At 48.0% G+C, this 17071-nt stretch overlaps 1 protein-coding gene across 1 annotated transcript in view; it reads right to left on the reverse strand.

Annotated features, from left to right (window-relative positions):
• The window catches only part of ABTB3 (ankyrin repeat and BTB domain containing 3), a 759809-nt gene that overhangs the window by 184211 nt on the left and 558527 nt on the right, over window positions 1-17071 (reverse strand). Inside the window, exon 4 of the mRNA XM_086921594.1 lies at window positions 14716-14868. Coding sequence (XP_086777720.1) covers window positions 14716-14868 — 153 coding nt within the window. The remainder of the gene's footprint in view (window positions 1-14715; window positions 14869-17071) is intronic.

A 17071-nucleotide genomic window follows, 5' to 3' on the forward strand; every position in this document is an offset into this window, starting at 1 on the left:
AAACAGCAAATGTTCCACCCTATTGCACATATAAATTGAAATAGCCCTGTACAAACCACTGAGTACTTCAGATGAAGTCTGTTTATTTCAGATAAAATACACAAAATGAGAATCTGAAAACAACAGTTCTTCAATACAATACGATATCACTTGTGAACTAAAATTCATTCCAATATCATGTTTACCACCAAGAAAGAATTCGAGACAAGCAGAATGGCCTATAATCAATGCCAATGAAATTATGTAGCAAAGGGAAGTCCAAATTATGCAACAGGGTTGACAAAATTATGTCACAAGAAAAAGCAAATTAAGTGGCTAAATGTGACACATTTTTTGATAGTAGTACCTCATTATTATTCAGGAGTCTTTTCTATCTGCCCTGAGTGGTCATCCTCCATGCCTAGAAAGCTGCCCAAAGGCCGCTAACCTGCACGTCTTGGCGTGGTTACAGGAAACATTCAATATGATAGTGCCACATAAAATGCAAAATTTCTCTCATTCCAGACCTTCAGCCGACTGGTTCATGGAGGACCTCACTCAAACTAAAAAAACTCTGCAAGCGCCTACAAGACAAAGAGACCTACCTGCATGCGCTAAAGGAATACCATCAAAAGATTAGGGTGGCTCTGACGGTATTTTACACAGGAAAGATTGACAAGGCTAAGAACGCTCCTTGAGAGACCTTTAGAATTGCTAAATCTCTTACTTCCCTGGATATGGTATCTGCAGCCAGGGCTCCTAGTACGAGCAGGTGTAATGAGATTGCCCACTTCTTCTCTGAAAAAAATTTCTGCGCTATATGCATCTTTTGCTGAAACAGCTAACCACGGCCTTTCCTCTATGAGGAATTCCGATCCCCTCCCAGTTGGTGCCTTTAAGATTGAGAGCATCTCAGTGGAAAAACTATGTTCTCTAGCAGCAAAAATCAAATCTGACTCATTGCTAGACCGTCTAGCTATTTGGAAACTGGGGATAACAGGACTTGCTTCCAGATTATGTTCTGTGCTCAATCTGTCGTTGGAAGCTGGCTGACTTCTGGCTGAATGGAAACATGCAATGGTGATTCCGTTCTTCAAAAAAACATCTCTTGACATCTCTAAACCAGAGAATTTTCACCCTATCTCTTTGTTTCCCTTCATGGCAAAACTGGCTGAAAAGCACGTCAACTCCCAATTTACACAGTTCATCACATAGAATAATATCCTTCATGAGACCCAATCGGGTTTCAGGCCACAGTATAGTTTGGAATCTGCCTTGCTTCTGGCCTCAGGGCTCTTTTCATGCTGGGTCTTAGCGCAGCGTTCAATACAGTCTCGCACACTGTGCTACTGGAACGACTGTGGACACAGGGCATAAAGTGCAGAGCTTTCGACTGGATTGCAGACTTTCTCTATAAGCGCTCTTTCTAGGTAACTCAGAAGCCATATACCTCTGACATTATCCCATTATGGTGGGGAGTTCCCCAGGGATCGGCACTGAGCCCTACTCTTTTTAACCTATACCTTCACCCATTGGCTGACATTATTGAGGGCCATGGAGTGAGAATGGTGTCATATGCTGATGACACTCAGCTTGTCCCCACACTAGCTCATGATGATGACATGGCTGCAGTATATTTTGAATCATGTCTTGCTGGCCTAGAATCATGGATGGAGGCTAGTTGCCTGAAGTTAAATGCAGATAAAACAGAGGTGCGGGTGGTTGGGAAACACCCCTCTAACTGGTCCTCGGCATGGTGGCCTGCGGATCTGGGCCCCACCCCTATTCCAAAACCTAAAGTGAAAAATCTAGGCATCCTCTTTGATGCTCAGCTATCATTTGAAAGTCAGATTAGGGCCACAGTGGGCACCTGTTTATGGCGGTTTCTGAGGCTAATACCATGCTCAGCACGAAAAACAGTAACACAGGCCCTGCTGGTGTCGCGGATTGTCCACTGCAATGTGCTCTACTTTAGGACTTCTAGAGGCAGACTGGCTATGCTTCAAAGAGTACAAAACGCAGCAGCCCAGGTGCTACTAAGAATTCCAAAAATGGACCTCCATTAGCTCCGGTTGGGTTGAACTTCACTGGCTTCCAGCTAAACACAGAATCTCATTTAAAGCTCAGTGTTTCATGCACAGGATATTGAAACGGAGGGGTTCCAGTTATCTCCTCTGTTTGATCAATGCTTACACTCCTTCCAGAGTACTTCGATCTGGAGAAGCAACTCTGATTCTCTGAGTACGTTGTGCACGACTGGGGGGTTGCTGCTTTGGTCTTCCTGCAGCCAAGCTCTGGAACGCTATGCCACTCAACCTAAGACTGGAACAGTCCAAGGCAAGTTTCTACGAGATCTGAAAACCTGGCTCTTTAGACAGAGTTAGAAGCCGACTTGCTTTGACTTTCCTGACCTTGATATGATGCTACTGCTCGGCCCGGGGACACTCCTTCGGAGTAACCAGGCACTTTATAATTAGAGCGATAAGCAACACAAAGTCGACCAGTCAATGTTTGTAAAGGGCCTTCCACATGCCCGCTAACTTTTGATCTTTTTCACCTAGAAACAATAGTTTTTTGTTAAAGTCTGCAAATGTTATGCAGCTGATCATGGATTATGTGTCAAGTGCAGCAAATTCATAACTGTACCAAAAATGCTACAGGCACAAAATCCCACAATTCAAGTGGCCATGCATATAATACACCAAGCCGAGGTTGGGCTGCATTTTGTCACCAATTTTTCACTAAGTATGGAATTTTAAATCAAAGACAAGCAGCAGAGGTTATAACGGACATGAGGTATTTAGATGTGACCTGTACAATATAAAGATTTTTATTAGCTGTGAAGGTGCTTTTGAAGAAAAACTATGGGCTGAACAAGAATTTTGTTTTTGACTGATATTTATCATTAACAGTCTGTGGGTTTGAAGCATACTGGTTGGCATTGCTACCTTTGTTGCTACCTTTGTTGCTGTTTGACAGAGTTGACTGTTTGTTGCTGCTTCATTCACTCTGTGTTTCTGTATTCCACTTCCTCTCTATCTGCTCCCAAATGAGCAATGTTCCTTTGCACTTTTCTTCATTCTGTCACTGTTCTCTGCCATTTTCCATTTCCATGTCTTTGAGCATGAGTACCTCTACTGTGCCCATTTTTATTCCTCTCAAACTGCTTCTGTGTGTCCACATGTTCCTACTGGATTTCTGCCTTTGTTCCCTTCCCTACTCCCTTCCTACTTCATTTGTTTCTTTCATACCTCCAACAACGTGCAGTCTTTGGACTTCTTACCGCTCTTCGTACTCACTGCCTCAGTGTGCTCCTTTTAGCACTGCCTACAAACTACAGATATCAGACTGACATGTATTCATACTCTGTCTTAAAGGACTATCTTTGTTAAATCTCAGGTTCTCTTTTTTTAAATACTTTACAAATCTGTTGTCTGGGAACTTAAATGGTGTTGTCCCCTCTATAGGCCAGTGCACCGCATACATGTTTGTGTATATATAGTCTTAAGTGACACTGCTAAATGTTTGTGATGGAGCAGGGTTTTCCGTAAATAAAACCTGCTCGGATTAAACCTCCCATTGTGTGAAAATCATTAACAAAGTTTTGAAATTAACCAAAAGTTGGTTGGTTGGTTGAAGCTTTTATTCGATATGCAAGATATCTTGTAAGTGTACACAGAATACAGCATTTACAAAACTAGAAAAAACATTTTTAAGAAGCAATATTGAATGTTCATTTAAGAAGGATAAAAGACATATGATGCCAGAATAAATTAGCTAAAACGAATTAAACCGCTATTGACAATCTCTTGCAACGAATCAACCAAAAATGCTTTAAAAATTTGGCTACACCACAAACAATGGGGGGGGGAGTGTCTGTCATTAGGATGCGAAGGGCTACCAGATAACTACGCGTACCCATATTGCAACAAAGGGGTTTGAGCCAGAAACTCCTGGGTTTAGCATAGTCCGGACATTCAAACAGGATATGCGGAATAGACTCTGTCCTAGTGGTACAGCGGGCACAAAAAGGTGACGTGTGGGCACCTGATTTCCACTTTGACACCAGGGCCCCAACTGGAAGGGAGCCCACTCTGAATTTAAAATAGAGTGCTCGATCAGCTGGAAGGGTAATTAGGTCCAGGTAAGGTTCGTAAACTACTACATCTTTTATTGTTAAGAAGGCAGCTGTAGATTTACAATGACCAGAATTTATAGCTAGCTGGTCCGCAACCCAATTCCAGTATAATCTTTTCAGGACGACCAAAAGTGTATTATTGCCATTTCATTTTGGAAAAGAAAATGAGAAGGTGCGGGATCAAGGGAAAGATGGTGAAGAACTCCGAGGCTGACCAGACTGCCTCCAAACTGGACACCATGCTAGCGGCCATGGAGCGCTTGGAAGAATCCATGCAGTTGACCCGTACATCGCTGGAGACCAAGATCGATAAGGTGGCGTTGGACCCGACACATCTCCGGGCGGACCACAAGAACCTCTCCGAACGCACCACGGTCCTGGAACAAACTGTGGCGGAGGCCTCGCCCAAGCTGGTGCAGACGGATAAGCACATACGCGACCTCCTCAACCGAGTGGAGTTCCTTGAGGACAGAGCAGAGGATGCGGAAGGGCGGGCCCGGAGGAACAATGTGCGCATAGTAGGCCTGCCGGAACGATGGGAGCGGAGGGAGACGGCGGAACATATGGAGGCCTGGCTCCGAGAACTGTTACCGGAGGGCACACTGTCGCCACACTTTGTAGTGGAAAGGGCACACCGAGTGCCGTGCCGCCCACCCCCGGAGGGCTCCAATCCCAGACCAATGCTGATGCGGGTGCTGAACTACCGCGACCGGGACGCCATCCTACGCGAAACCCGGAAACTATCGGACATAAAGGTGGACAATGCAAAGGTAATGTTCTTCCCCGACTACACAGTGCAAGTCCAACGACAACGCCAATCGTTCATGGCGGTGAAACAGCGACTCAGGCGTCTGGCGCTCAAGTACTCGTTACTGTTCCCCGCACGCCTCCGGGTGGTGGCACAAGACAAGATTCATTTCTTTGACACTCCTGAGGCGGCTGCGTCCTGGCTGGATTCTGGAATCGATACGGGCCATGGGTCCGCACTGCCAGAGCAGCGTAGAAACCGCGGCACCCGCAGACGAAGGCACCGGCGCCCCTCGCCGGCCAGGTCGTCCGCCGCGGACACGGAAATAGGCCCCACGCCAGAGCAAATACAAAGTGAACAGCAAGAAGCCCTCCGGATAGCGGCCGAGCTCAGTGGGTCACAGTCGCCTATCCTGATCTCCAACGCCAGCCCAAGATCACGCGGGAGCGAGGACGACGAATACCTGTACGGACTGCCGGATGAGCAAGTTACAGATGGCCTACCGGATGTCACACCCCAAACGGCGGACCTAATAGCATAGCGACCTTCCTCACCCTAGTCTTGGACGGACCGCAGCGGTTGACGCCATGTAACAGGCTGTACACTACATTGGAAGACCCGCTTGGAGATCCCCACCGGCACTTCTGAAGACTTCAGATAACACAATCGGCACTGTCCCCGGGGCCTGTGCGCTGCTTCCGCCCCCCCTCCTACCCAAGTGAATCCTGAGCTGCTCCCGCTGCCGGGAGGGGGATCGGAACTATTCTACTTGAGATACGCCAGAAACATTGTGTTGAAGGGGTGGCCGGACCCCTAGAGGTGAGTGCCCCCGGGGGGGGGAGGAGGAGACCCCCCGGAACAGAGCATCCTGGTTCTGTGACAGTAGACACTCTGGCCCTGAATGTGGGCACTGACATTGACTTCTGATGCCCTTTGGCCCACAGCCCGTGGAGGGGAGTCACCATGGCTCTCTTGGCCTAGTGAACTATCCTATATTGCTTAAGTTACATGCTTTGTCATCCCCCCATTGAACTCACGGATTGATTGAGCTCATTAGAGCGTTTGGGCGGCGACATGTTTTGTTGTTGCCCTTTTTGCATTATGGTTCTGTTAATGTTCTTTTTGAGACTAGTGTTGGCACTAACGTGTTGCAGCTTACATCCCTGGGTCTGTGCGGGACGGCAGGCTGGAATACTGGTAATTGATGTCTGCTACTGTGCATATGTGGCCGGGGCGGGCTGGGAGTTGGGGGGGGTGTGCGGGTAATTGGGCGAGGTGGAAACTGTGATGACTACGGTTAAATTTTGTATCTGGAATGTCAGGGGCATGCGCACACCCTCACATAGATATCAGGTGTACTCCTATCTTAAAAGACATCAGATACAGATCGCACTGTTGCAGGAGACCCACCTGGTAGCCGCAGAGGTAGCCACACTTCGCCGTAGATGGAGGGGGCAAATATTCGCCACGACCTACTCAGCGTTTGCACGAGGAACTCTGATCTGGGTGCGACCGGGGGTTCCATTTGCACTGACCCACAGCAACATTGACACAGAGGGGCGCTACGTCTTCATACAGGGCAGACTGGACGGGCAACAGATAGGTATAGCCTCCATCTACGCGCATAATGTCGAGCAGGGGAGGTTCCTAACGCGATTGTCAGCGGTGATTGCACCTTGGCCTGACGTGCCCCTATTGTTAGGCGGTGATTATAACAGTGTGCTAGATGTCTCCCTCGATCGCTCGTCTCCCCCGGCGACTATCGCCCCAGCCCAAACAGCCTCCAGGGCCCTTCTTGATTGGGCGACACAGTGGAACCTACAGGATGCCTGGCGAGTCAGGAACCCCAACGCCCGGGTATATTCCTACTTCTCTGGGGCCCACTCATTGCACGTCAAACTAGATAGGTATATGATGTCCCGCGACCTGATTCCTTCCGTAACAGACACTGACTACCTGGGGCGGACGCACTCAGACCACAACCCACACATTCTAGTTTATGGGTGGAGGCGCCCACGCCCACCTGTGCCCACATGGCGCCTACAGCCGGATCTCTTACTCAATACGCCCCTCGCCGGCCAGGTCGTCCGCCGCGGACACGGAAATAGGCCCCACGCCAGAGCAAATACAAAGTGAACAGCAAGAAGCCCTCCGGATAGCGGCCGAGCTCAGTGGGTCACAGTCGCCTATCCTGATCTCCAACGCCAGCCCAAGATCACGCGGGAGCGAGGACGACGAATACCTGTACGGACTGCCGGATGAGCAAGTTACAGATGGCCTACCGGATGTCACACCCCAAACGGCGGACCTAATAGCATAGCGACCTTCCTCACCCTAGTCTTGGACGGACCGCAGCGGTTGACGCCATGTAACAGGCTGTACACTACATTGGAAGACCCGCTTGGAGATCCCCACCGGCACTTCTGAAGACTTCAGATAACACAATCGGCACTGTCCCCGGGGCCTGTGCGCTGCTTCCGCCCCCCCTCCTACCCAAGTGAATCCTGAGCTGCTCCCGCTGCCGGGAGGGGGATCGGAACTATTCTACTTGAGATACGCCAGAAACATTGTGTTGAAGGGGTGGCCGGACCCCTAGAGGTGAGTGCCCCCGGGGGGGGGAGGAGGAGACCCCCCGGAACAGAGCATCCTGGTTCTGTGACAGTAGACACTCTGGCCCTGAATGTGGGCACTGACATTGACTTCTGATGCCCTTTGGCCCACAGCCCGTGGAGGGGAGTCACCATGGCTCTCTTGGCCTAGTGAACTATCCTATATTGCTTAAGTTACATGCTTTGTCATCCCCCCATTGAACTCACGGATTGATTGAGCTCATTAGAGCGTTTGGGCGGCGACATGTTTTGTTGTTGCCCTTTTTGCATTATGGTTCTGTTAATGTTCTTTTTGAGACTAGTGTTGGCACTAACGTGTTGCAGCTTACATCCCTGGGTCTGTGCGGGACGGCAGGCTGGAATACTGGTAATTGATGTCTGCTACTGTGCATATGTGGCCGGGGCGGGCTGGGAGTTGGGGGGGGTGTGCGGGTAATTGGGCGAGGTGGAAACTGTGATGACTACGGTTAAATTTTGTATCTGGAATGTCAGGGGCATGCGCACACCCTCACATAGATATCAGGTGTACTCCTATCTTAAAAGACATCAGATACAGATCGCACTGTTGCAGGAGACCCACCTGGTAGCCGCAGAGGTAGCCACACTTCGCCGTAGATGGAGGGGGCAAATATTCGCCACGACCTACTCGGCGTTTGCACGAGGAACTCTGATCTGGGTGCGACCGGGGGTTCCATTTGCACTGACCCACAGCAACATTGACACAGAGGGGCGCTACGTCTTCATACAGGGCAGACTGGACGGGCAACAGATAGGTATAGCCTCCATCTACGCGCATAATGTCGAGCAGGGGAGGTTCCTAACGCGATTGTCAGCGGTGATTGCACCTTGGCCTGACGTGCCCCTATTGTTAGGCGGTGATTATAACAGTGTGCTAGATGTCTCCCTCGATCGCTCGTCTCCCCCGGCGACTATCGCCCCAGCCCAAACAGCCTCCAGGGCCCTTCTTGATTGGGCGACACAGTGGAACCTACAGGATGCCTGGCGAGTCAGGAACCCCAACGCCCGGGTATATTCCTACTTCTCTGGGGCCCACTCATTGCACGTCAAACTAGATAGGTATATGATGTCCCGCGACCTGATTCCTTCCGTAACAGACACTGACTACCTGGGGCGGACGCACTCAGACCACAACCCACACATTCTAGTTTATGGGTGGAGGCGCCCACGCCCACCTGTGCCCACATGGCGCCTACAGCCGGATCTCTTACTCAATACTCCATTCCGAGAGGAGATATCTAGGAGGATAATACAATACTTTGAGGACAATAGCGACTCGGCCTCGTCCCCGAAAATTGAGTGGGACGCCTTTAAGACAGTGACCCGAGGGAGCTGCATCGGCGTGCAGGCAGGCCTACGGGGGCAGGTGAAGCGGGATCTGCTGAAAGCGGAAGTGACATTACTAGACAAGGAGCGGGAGGCGGCGGAGGGCGATGAGTCCCAACTGGTCTCGGCCAGGGCAGATCACGCTCTTTTGATGGAGAGGCTGAAGAACATTAATTTCGCAGCACACTCCGCACGCACCCACAACACCGGTGACAAGCCTGGCAGACTCCTATCGTGGCTGATACGACAAGACACTCAGTCCGCGTCGGTACTGTCGGTCCGTACGGCTCAGGGTGCTGAAGTCTTCACCCAGAAGCAGATACATGAGGCGTTCACGACACATTACAGGTCCTTATACAGCTCGCGACTGAGAGCCACCGAGGTGGAGATCGCGGACTACCTGGCGACACTGCAACTACCGGCGGCCGCTCACGCCCAACAGGCGGAGCTGGGGGCGGAGCTTACCAGTGAGGAACTGCGAGAGGTGATCTTTTACCTCTCTAATGGCAAGGCGCCAGGCCCAGACGGGCTCCCGGCCGAATTTTACAAGGCCTATTCCTTGTTACTAATACCCGAACTGTTACGGGTGTACAAGGCGGCATCTGAAGATGCTGAACTTCCGGCATCCCTGAACGAGGCCAATGTGATCTCCCTGCTGAAACCGGGCAGAGAGGCGTGCGAGCTGGGATCGTACAGACCATTGGCTCTCCTCAACACAGATTACAAAATCTTGGCAGCGACATTAGCTCGGAGGCTTGCACCCCTGGTTCCCACACTGGTGCACTCTGACCAAAACGGCTTTGTGCTCACCCGCAGCACATCTTACAACATACGACGCTTCTTCAGAGTCCAACGATATGCGACTTCCACCTGGCCACGCTCAGGGTGCATAGTACTTGATCTCGAAAAGGCGTTTGACTCGGTGGAGTGGCCCTATCTCCTCCGAGTTCTCGAAAAGTATGAACTGGGCGACGCCTGTGTTCAGATGGTGGGGCTCCTCTACCAGGCGCCCGAGGTACGAGTCCGGACTGGGCGATTGTTCTCTGACAGAATAAGGATTGGTAGGGGCACCAGGCAGGGATGTCCCCTCTCTCCCCTGTTATTCGCACTCGTGATGGAGCCATTGGCAGAACTGCTCCGGACCTCCGGCGCCGCCTGGGGTATCCCACTGGCGGATGGCACCCACTCAGTGTCTCTGTATGCCGACGACTTACTGTTATATATCAGGGACCTCACCCATATACCCACGACAATCACGGACATCTTTCGGGTGTTCGGGGACATGTCAGGGCTCCGCGTCAACTGGTCTAAATCAGGGGTCTATGCGTTCAGTGACGCTATGCCACAATGTGATGTGCGCATGATGGGAGAGACGCTCCGATGGCACCCAACGGTATTCAGGTACCTGGGGATCCTCATATATCGGGGCCCCATTGATCTCCTGGAGGGCAACCTTGTGAGAGCCATCTCCTCGCTGTCAGCCCAGGTCACGTTCTGGAACTCCCTCCCACTGAATGTGCCGGCCCGAGGGGCGCTGACGAAGAAGATAATGCTCCCACGGCTCCTCTACTTTTATGCTAACCGGTGTATGTACCAACACGCATATTCAAGGGGTTGGAAGCCCTCACCAGGCGCCTTATCTGGAATAAAGGACGCCCCCGGGTAGCATTGAGGACCCTCTACGCGGCCTCGGAATCTGGAGGCTTGGCGGTTCCCAATCAGGAACTATATTACCTAGCGGCCGAGCTGCAATGGGTTGCCTATTGGCTGAGTGGTAAGAACCTGATGGACACGGCTACGGAAGACACTACCCTGTCCCCAACGCAGGTACTGACGCTCTTCCACCCCCTGACGCGGGGCCGGCCCCCCAACCAGGTCCATGTGGCTGTCGCAAGGCAGTGCTTTATGCGGAGCCTCAGACTCACCAAGAGCACGGTGCCCTATGCCCCGAACCTGCCTCTGCAGGGGACCCCCTTGGGAAATGGCGTGCTGTCTTCATCCGGGCTACGCAGTTGGACCGCGGCAGACTTGGACACTCTAGGTGACCTGTATAGCGATGGGGAGCTACTGTCCTTCGAGACTCTGACCGCCGACACCGGTCTACCGGCAGGCCAGTTTCTGACGCATGCAAGGCTTCTCCGTGTGCTGACAGAGGCATGGGGAGACTTGACTCACGAGCCGACCACGCATATGCTCATTCAGTACCTACATGTGATGGGCGATGGTTCCCATATAGTGCACTGGCTGGCACAGGCACTGAACTGTCATACTCAATTCTCCTCCCAACGACTGAGAGAGAAATGGACGGCCGACCGGGGTAGTGAATGGACGGACAAACAGTGGGCTGCAGTATTGGCAGGCGCCAGGAACATTCCTCGCAACGCGAGATTTAAGATCATCCAATATTACATAATACACGTGCATATTTATCCCCGGACAAACTGAACCGCTACTTTGGCCTCACCTCGTCAGCATGCCCCAGGTGCAGCCTCCTGAACTCGGACCTACTGCAAGCACTCTGGAGTTGCACTCACCTCACCTTGTACTGGTCGGCGGTCAATGACACGTTAACGGCGGCCACGGGCGATACCCTCCCCAAGACGTGGGAAGCATGCCTGCTGGGACTCTACAAAAGAACCAAGCAGACCAAACTACAGGCACGTTTCTGGGACCTGGGGCTCATTACGGCTAAGCGACTCATCACGAAACGATGGAAGAATGATGCCCCCCCGCGTCCTGCAGACTGGCGTCGCTCATTTGACAACTTGGCTTGCGCGGAGAGAGTGTCTTTACACAGGGAAGAGACGGCGGGCCTCCGTATGTACCCGATTGCCCAAGACTGGGACACTGCCCTGACCGCATACCATCGGGCTTGCACCCAGGCTGGTATCAGGTGACCGCCTCGACACGGAGCGGTGAGAGACCAGTCATCCTCCGCCCCGACATGACGCCCCCCTTCCCCCCCCCTCCCCCGCCGCTGGGGTAACGCCCAACAAAGTCTACTTGCTATCATTCCCTCCCCCCCGCCTTGCGGCCACAGCAACCCTCCGTCCACAGCCACTCCCGCCCCCACACAGTCCATATATGGCGTAACATACGCCGCTAGGGTCACTGATACACTACTGTACACGCTACTACTAGTCCAACTGTTGTTGAAGTGTTTTCCCTCCTTTTTTCGTTATTTCCCTGTTGTATCTCTTGGTTGGCAGTTAGTTTGTTTCTGCAGTACTCACGATGATGTTCATTTTCCCCTCCCCGTTTACCCTTTCCACAATGCTTATTGAACACTGCCACAATCACAAGAATGTAGCCCAGCGACCCATATGGCAATATGGGATGTGACTCCTGCCTTTGACTTCATCCGTGCCAACCAGGGAACGCAGCCTAGAACAATCGTTGTTGGTTTTCATGACCACCTTGGTCCTCTTGCAGTGATAAATGCTGCAGGCACTGCAACCCGAGACTTTTCCTGGCACTGATAATTGCGGACTAATGCATCTCCCCTGGCTACTGTTTATTTTCACCTATATATGACCGACATGTCGAAAATGTTACTGGCTGGGTAATGATTGTAGTTTCTATGACATTGTATGATCTATTGGCTTCTTACTTGTGAAAATAAATAAAATCTGGGACCATTGGTCTTAAAAAAAATAAAATAAATGAGAAGGTGCGGGAAAATGACAATGGGTATGTAGGCCACAAACCATTCCCGCACGAAAGATAGCAAAGAAGGAGCAAATGATATTATTTTCTTGAGCAAATGTGGAATGAAAACACGTTTATCTTTTATTATATATCGTTTATCTAAGCAAATAATAATTACATAGCATAATGATTGCATTTATATTAGACTAATGAAAGATTTAAATGAATTATGAAATGGAGCATTTATTTTAATTATAATTTAATATGTTTATTTCTCCTAGAGAAAACTGTACACTTTACAAAGAAGGCCTCAAATCTGACATTAATGTTAATTTTGATTAAAATCGTTGAATTGCAGCAAAATGTATTTTATTCTTCATAGATTACTATTGTGTTCTTTCTTGTCGGTGGCTGCTACATGTTCGGAGTATCAGTGGAACTTCCTATTGTCCAGGAAATATTTAGTTTTGTGGATAACTGTGCTAGTAAAAAGTTACAACTTTTGTTCGAATGTCCAGGAAGGAGAAAATTTTGATTTCCTTTGCTGAAGGACAATGATGACAGCCTGAATCTAAACAAAGAACTTTTGAAAGAGAAGTGCTACGGAAGTGGTGTGACTTAACACCTTATGCTTCTGGACCAACGAGGAGTGAGACTTTCTCGTATTTCGATACCAGAGTAGGGATGGACTTTTAATTCAGGGTATAACTATTAGTGAAAGAATCCGTGCTTTTTTTTTTAACGAGACGACTTTAGCCGAGAGACGAGGCGAGGTGGGCGTTCATGTGAGCTGTTTCTTTGGGATCCTTTAGCTGAGGCTGTCTGTAAGCTGACTCCTTAATTTTGCTCTACATACCTTTGTGAGGAATGCCCAAGATTTCCCTTCCGGGAGGGGGGGTTAGCATTTCGAGCTATTAGCACGCTATGCTATAGTTTACTTTGCTTCATATAAAATTCTGTATTTGCATTAATCTTGTTATAATGTGCTTTTGTCTCTCAAACTATCCACTCAACTCACGCTCCTTAAATGAGATGTTATTGTGAATTACCAATTTGTGTTCTCTTGTGTGATGGTTCTAATTCGATAATCTACCTTTGTTTGACCATTCCATATGCTATACAAAAGAAAATTAGATAAAAGCAAAGTAATAGAGAAACTGAGTCTGTCAGTATTGATTATTGTAAATAATGAGACATATATATATATATATATATATATATATATATATATATATATATATATATATATATATATATATATATATATATATATATATATATATATATATATATATATATATTTCCTTATTTCTAGGTTCTCTTGAGGGGGCTATCCATCTAAATCTTTTGCCAAATCCCTGTCAACTCTCCGATCCGTTGGAGGACCTGATGTTAAATGGGCCAAAATTCAGTCTTATAAAGTAGAGATTTATACAGTGATTCAGAGCATGGTATAAATGTTACACACTCTGCCTTAGTTAGCCACAACCCCTTTTTCCGCAATGTCATGGGATATCATCTGTATCTATATATTCCTAAATACTAACTTTTATACGATTATGATGGTACTAGATCATCAACATAAATTCTGTATGTATAACTCATTCTTCTTTGATCCCACTCTGGGCCACCATAAATCAAAATAAGCCCTCTGCCTGAGGAAAACAAAACTAGATGCAGCAAATTACAAGAAAACCCTCTAAACGTGTTACTTTTCTCATGCAATGGAAAGAGGCCCAAATATAAAGTGCTTTTCCCAATAGCACTGAAAATCCTTGCACTGCTCCTGGTCCCATTAAATACTTGAAACCTAGAGAAATTCAATTCCCGCAACCCACTCCCACATTTGCCCATTTCCAGGAAGAGGTTGTGGTGAATGTTACTGTGTACAAATATGACAACCTACTCAATTTTAGTGCTCTGGTGGCATTATTTTTGCTTTAAATTTGTTGATCTCAAAAAATGTGTAATAAGAGTAAAAAAGTAAAAATGTGCCGGGAGAAACGACTACATCTGTAACAACATAACATGCTCAATAAAAGCTTTTTTTACAGTTTTTTTTATCTCTACATTTCAATACACAGATTATTATTTAATTTGTTAATTATTCACAATTTGCTCTCAATTGCGACTCTTCAATCACTAGGCCAATCTATTAAACTTCAGTTCACAATGTTGGTTTTTGTCCATTTGGGTGAGATATTGGAACAATAAAAGCTTTTTCTCTTTATCTAGATTATTTTACTTACTTAAGCTGTCGAGGCTCACAATCTACTCCTGGAAGAAGCAGCCTTGCCGCCTGCCTTACGTCATCGCTATCCACAGAGAAACTGCGACGGTGGCCTGCGTGAGCCAAAGCAACTCGGATCCACTCCATCAGGGGCGGCAGTACGAGAAATGGCCTGTTCATAAAAAAGTAAGACAGATAAGTAGATGAATATTTTAAATCATTTGAAATCCTTTTACAAAATGTGGACAGTGGTCATGTCACCATCCGCAGCTACTGTAAGTGCGGACTGGTGAATTTAACAGTTCCATATGGGATATGATGAGGTTGCATGCCGGGAACATACTATTTATTGTTGAAAACAGAGTTCTGAGTCTAACTTAGAAATGTCTAATTAGGCAGAAAAATGTATAGTATGAAAAGCTGATTTATAGCATACTTTTACCATCATAGTAATGGGGTTTCCAAGTAGGCTATTTTACAATGAAATGGTGCTCAACATTCCTCTCATTCTAAAAGTACAGTATGTTGACTGGCCATTTTAGATTTGACATATAAAAAGAAACACTTTAAACAGCAATTTCAATAGATGTACGTTGACTTAAAAAAAAAATACCCAAAACATAATCACAGGATTAAGACTAATTTGGGGGGAAAATCCTACAGAGAAAGCACATTTAGTGAGTAACGCTGTTTCTTAGCGCAAAATGCATCCTCACGTACATTTTGGTGTGATCATGCTAAACAGAATTTCGAGAGTAACGCACACCCGTAGCCCGGACCACATATAGAAATGATGGAGTTATTTAATTACATTTTCTTTTTAATGTCTTTATTGGCATTTTGAATGTATACAAGGATATATCACTTATACATGTATTGAAACATCTTAGTGGAAAATAGAGAATTCCAATTCCTCTTAGGATCATCAGACAAGCAAGTATCTTTTCAGTACGTTCTCCAATCTATAACGAATAATATACGTAATTAAAGTCTTTTTTGCCAACAGAATCTCTTAACACCGCTCTGTACCTCCATCCCACCCTCTTCCATGTCCGAAGGTCAGCACAATTCCCTACTCAAATTGGACATGTTACTCATCTCATGTGAGATTGTGTCTCTCTGGTCTGGTAATTTTCGCTATCTTGTTTTCTATGGGCTGTTTCGAGCCTCAGGGTTCTGAGTCGCGGGGGTCATGGATGGTTGCGCGTCTCCCATATCCCTTATTATTGCCTCCCAGGTTCGGAGGTCATCTTCTACTTTCTCATCTTGTCCAAGTTGTTTTATTCAGACCACCTATGCTGTTTCCCATTCGCAAACATCTCTCACCCACATCGCTGTTCTTGGAGGGGAATGACTCATCCAGGATATAGCTATACAATGTTTTGCAAGCACAAGTCCCAACATCACAAACCTCCCACTAAGGTTTTTTTCTTGGGGGTCAGAAGCAGTCCCAGTAGAACCGTGCGGATCTCCCAGGGAACCACCCCGCCCGTAGCCCCCTTTAGATTATCTAAAATTTCTGTCCAGTAAGGGCCCATGGTTGAGCAGGACCAAGTCATATGTATGAAATCCACGTCTGCTTCCCCACAGTGGGGACAGTGCCCCAAGTGAGTTGGGTAAATTCTTCTTCATGTTTTGGGGGTAGGGTAGGTTTGATGCACAAAGGTGTATTGGACCAATTTAAATTGTGCATTCGAGCTCACCCATTTCTCCCCCTCGTTTACTTTAATCCAGTCCTTCACTGACAAGGGAGCCTCTACCACTGCCTCCCATCATGTTTGAATAGGTAGCATCTCGGTCATCCTATCTTCTTGGATTGCCAGGAATAAATGTGAGATAAATCAGCGTTCCTGGGCCATGTACATCATTACGTACAAGACGTCTGGACAGGGGGCTCTTCTGGGAACGAGGACCATAGTTCCCGTGCCACCTGGAATATCTTCCAATATTGCAGGATCTGTCCACTTCCCAGATCCAAGGCAGCCTCTGCGCTCTCTCGTGTGATGTATTGTGTATTTTCAAAAAGGTCACCCATCATTAGGCAACCACCTTCTTTCCATCGATGGACCAACATAGAATCTGTAATTTTAGAAAAGGGTTGTATCACCCACAATGGCATATCTAGGGCACATGGTGCTCGGCCCAGCACTTTCCTAGTGACCTGTTCCCAGTTCTCTGCATCATGGCAGATTATGTAGGGACAGTAGAGGGAACTCCTGTTCCCATCATCAGGAGCTCAGGGAGTGAGCCTCCCTTCCCGGCTATGTCCCCGTCAGAAGCCTCTTCTCCCATTTCTCAGTATCATCTAGCCAATGGACTGCATGTTGTAACTGAGATGCCATGTAGTAGAATTCTAGACATGGGACTTCCAATCC

This window comes from Lissotriton vulgaris, chromosome 1_1 (assembly GCF_964263255.1).
Source record: "Lissotriton vulgaris chromosome 1_1, aLisVul1.2, whole genome shotgun sequence".
In the NCBI taxonomy this organism is placed as follows: Eukaryota; Metazoa; Chordata; class Amphibia; order Caudata; family Salamandridae; genus Lissotriton; species Lissotriton vulgaris.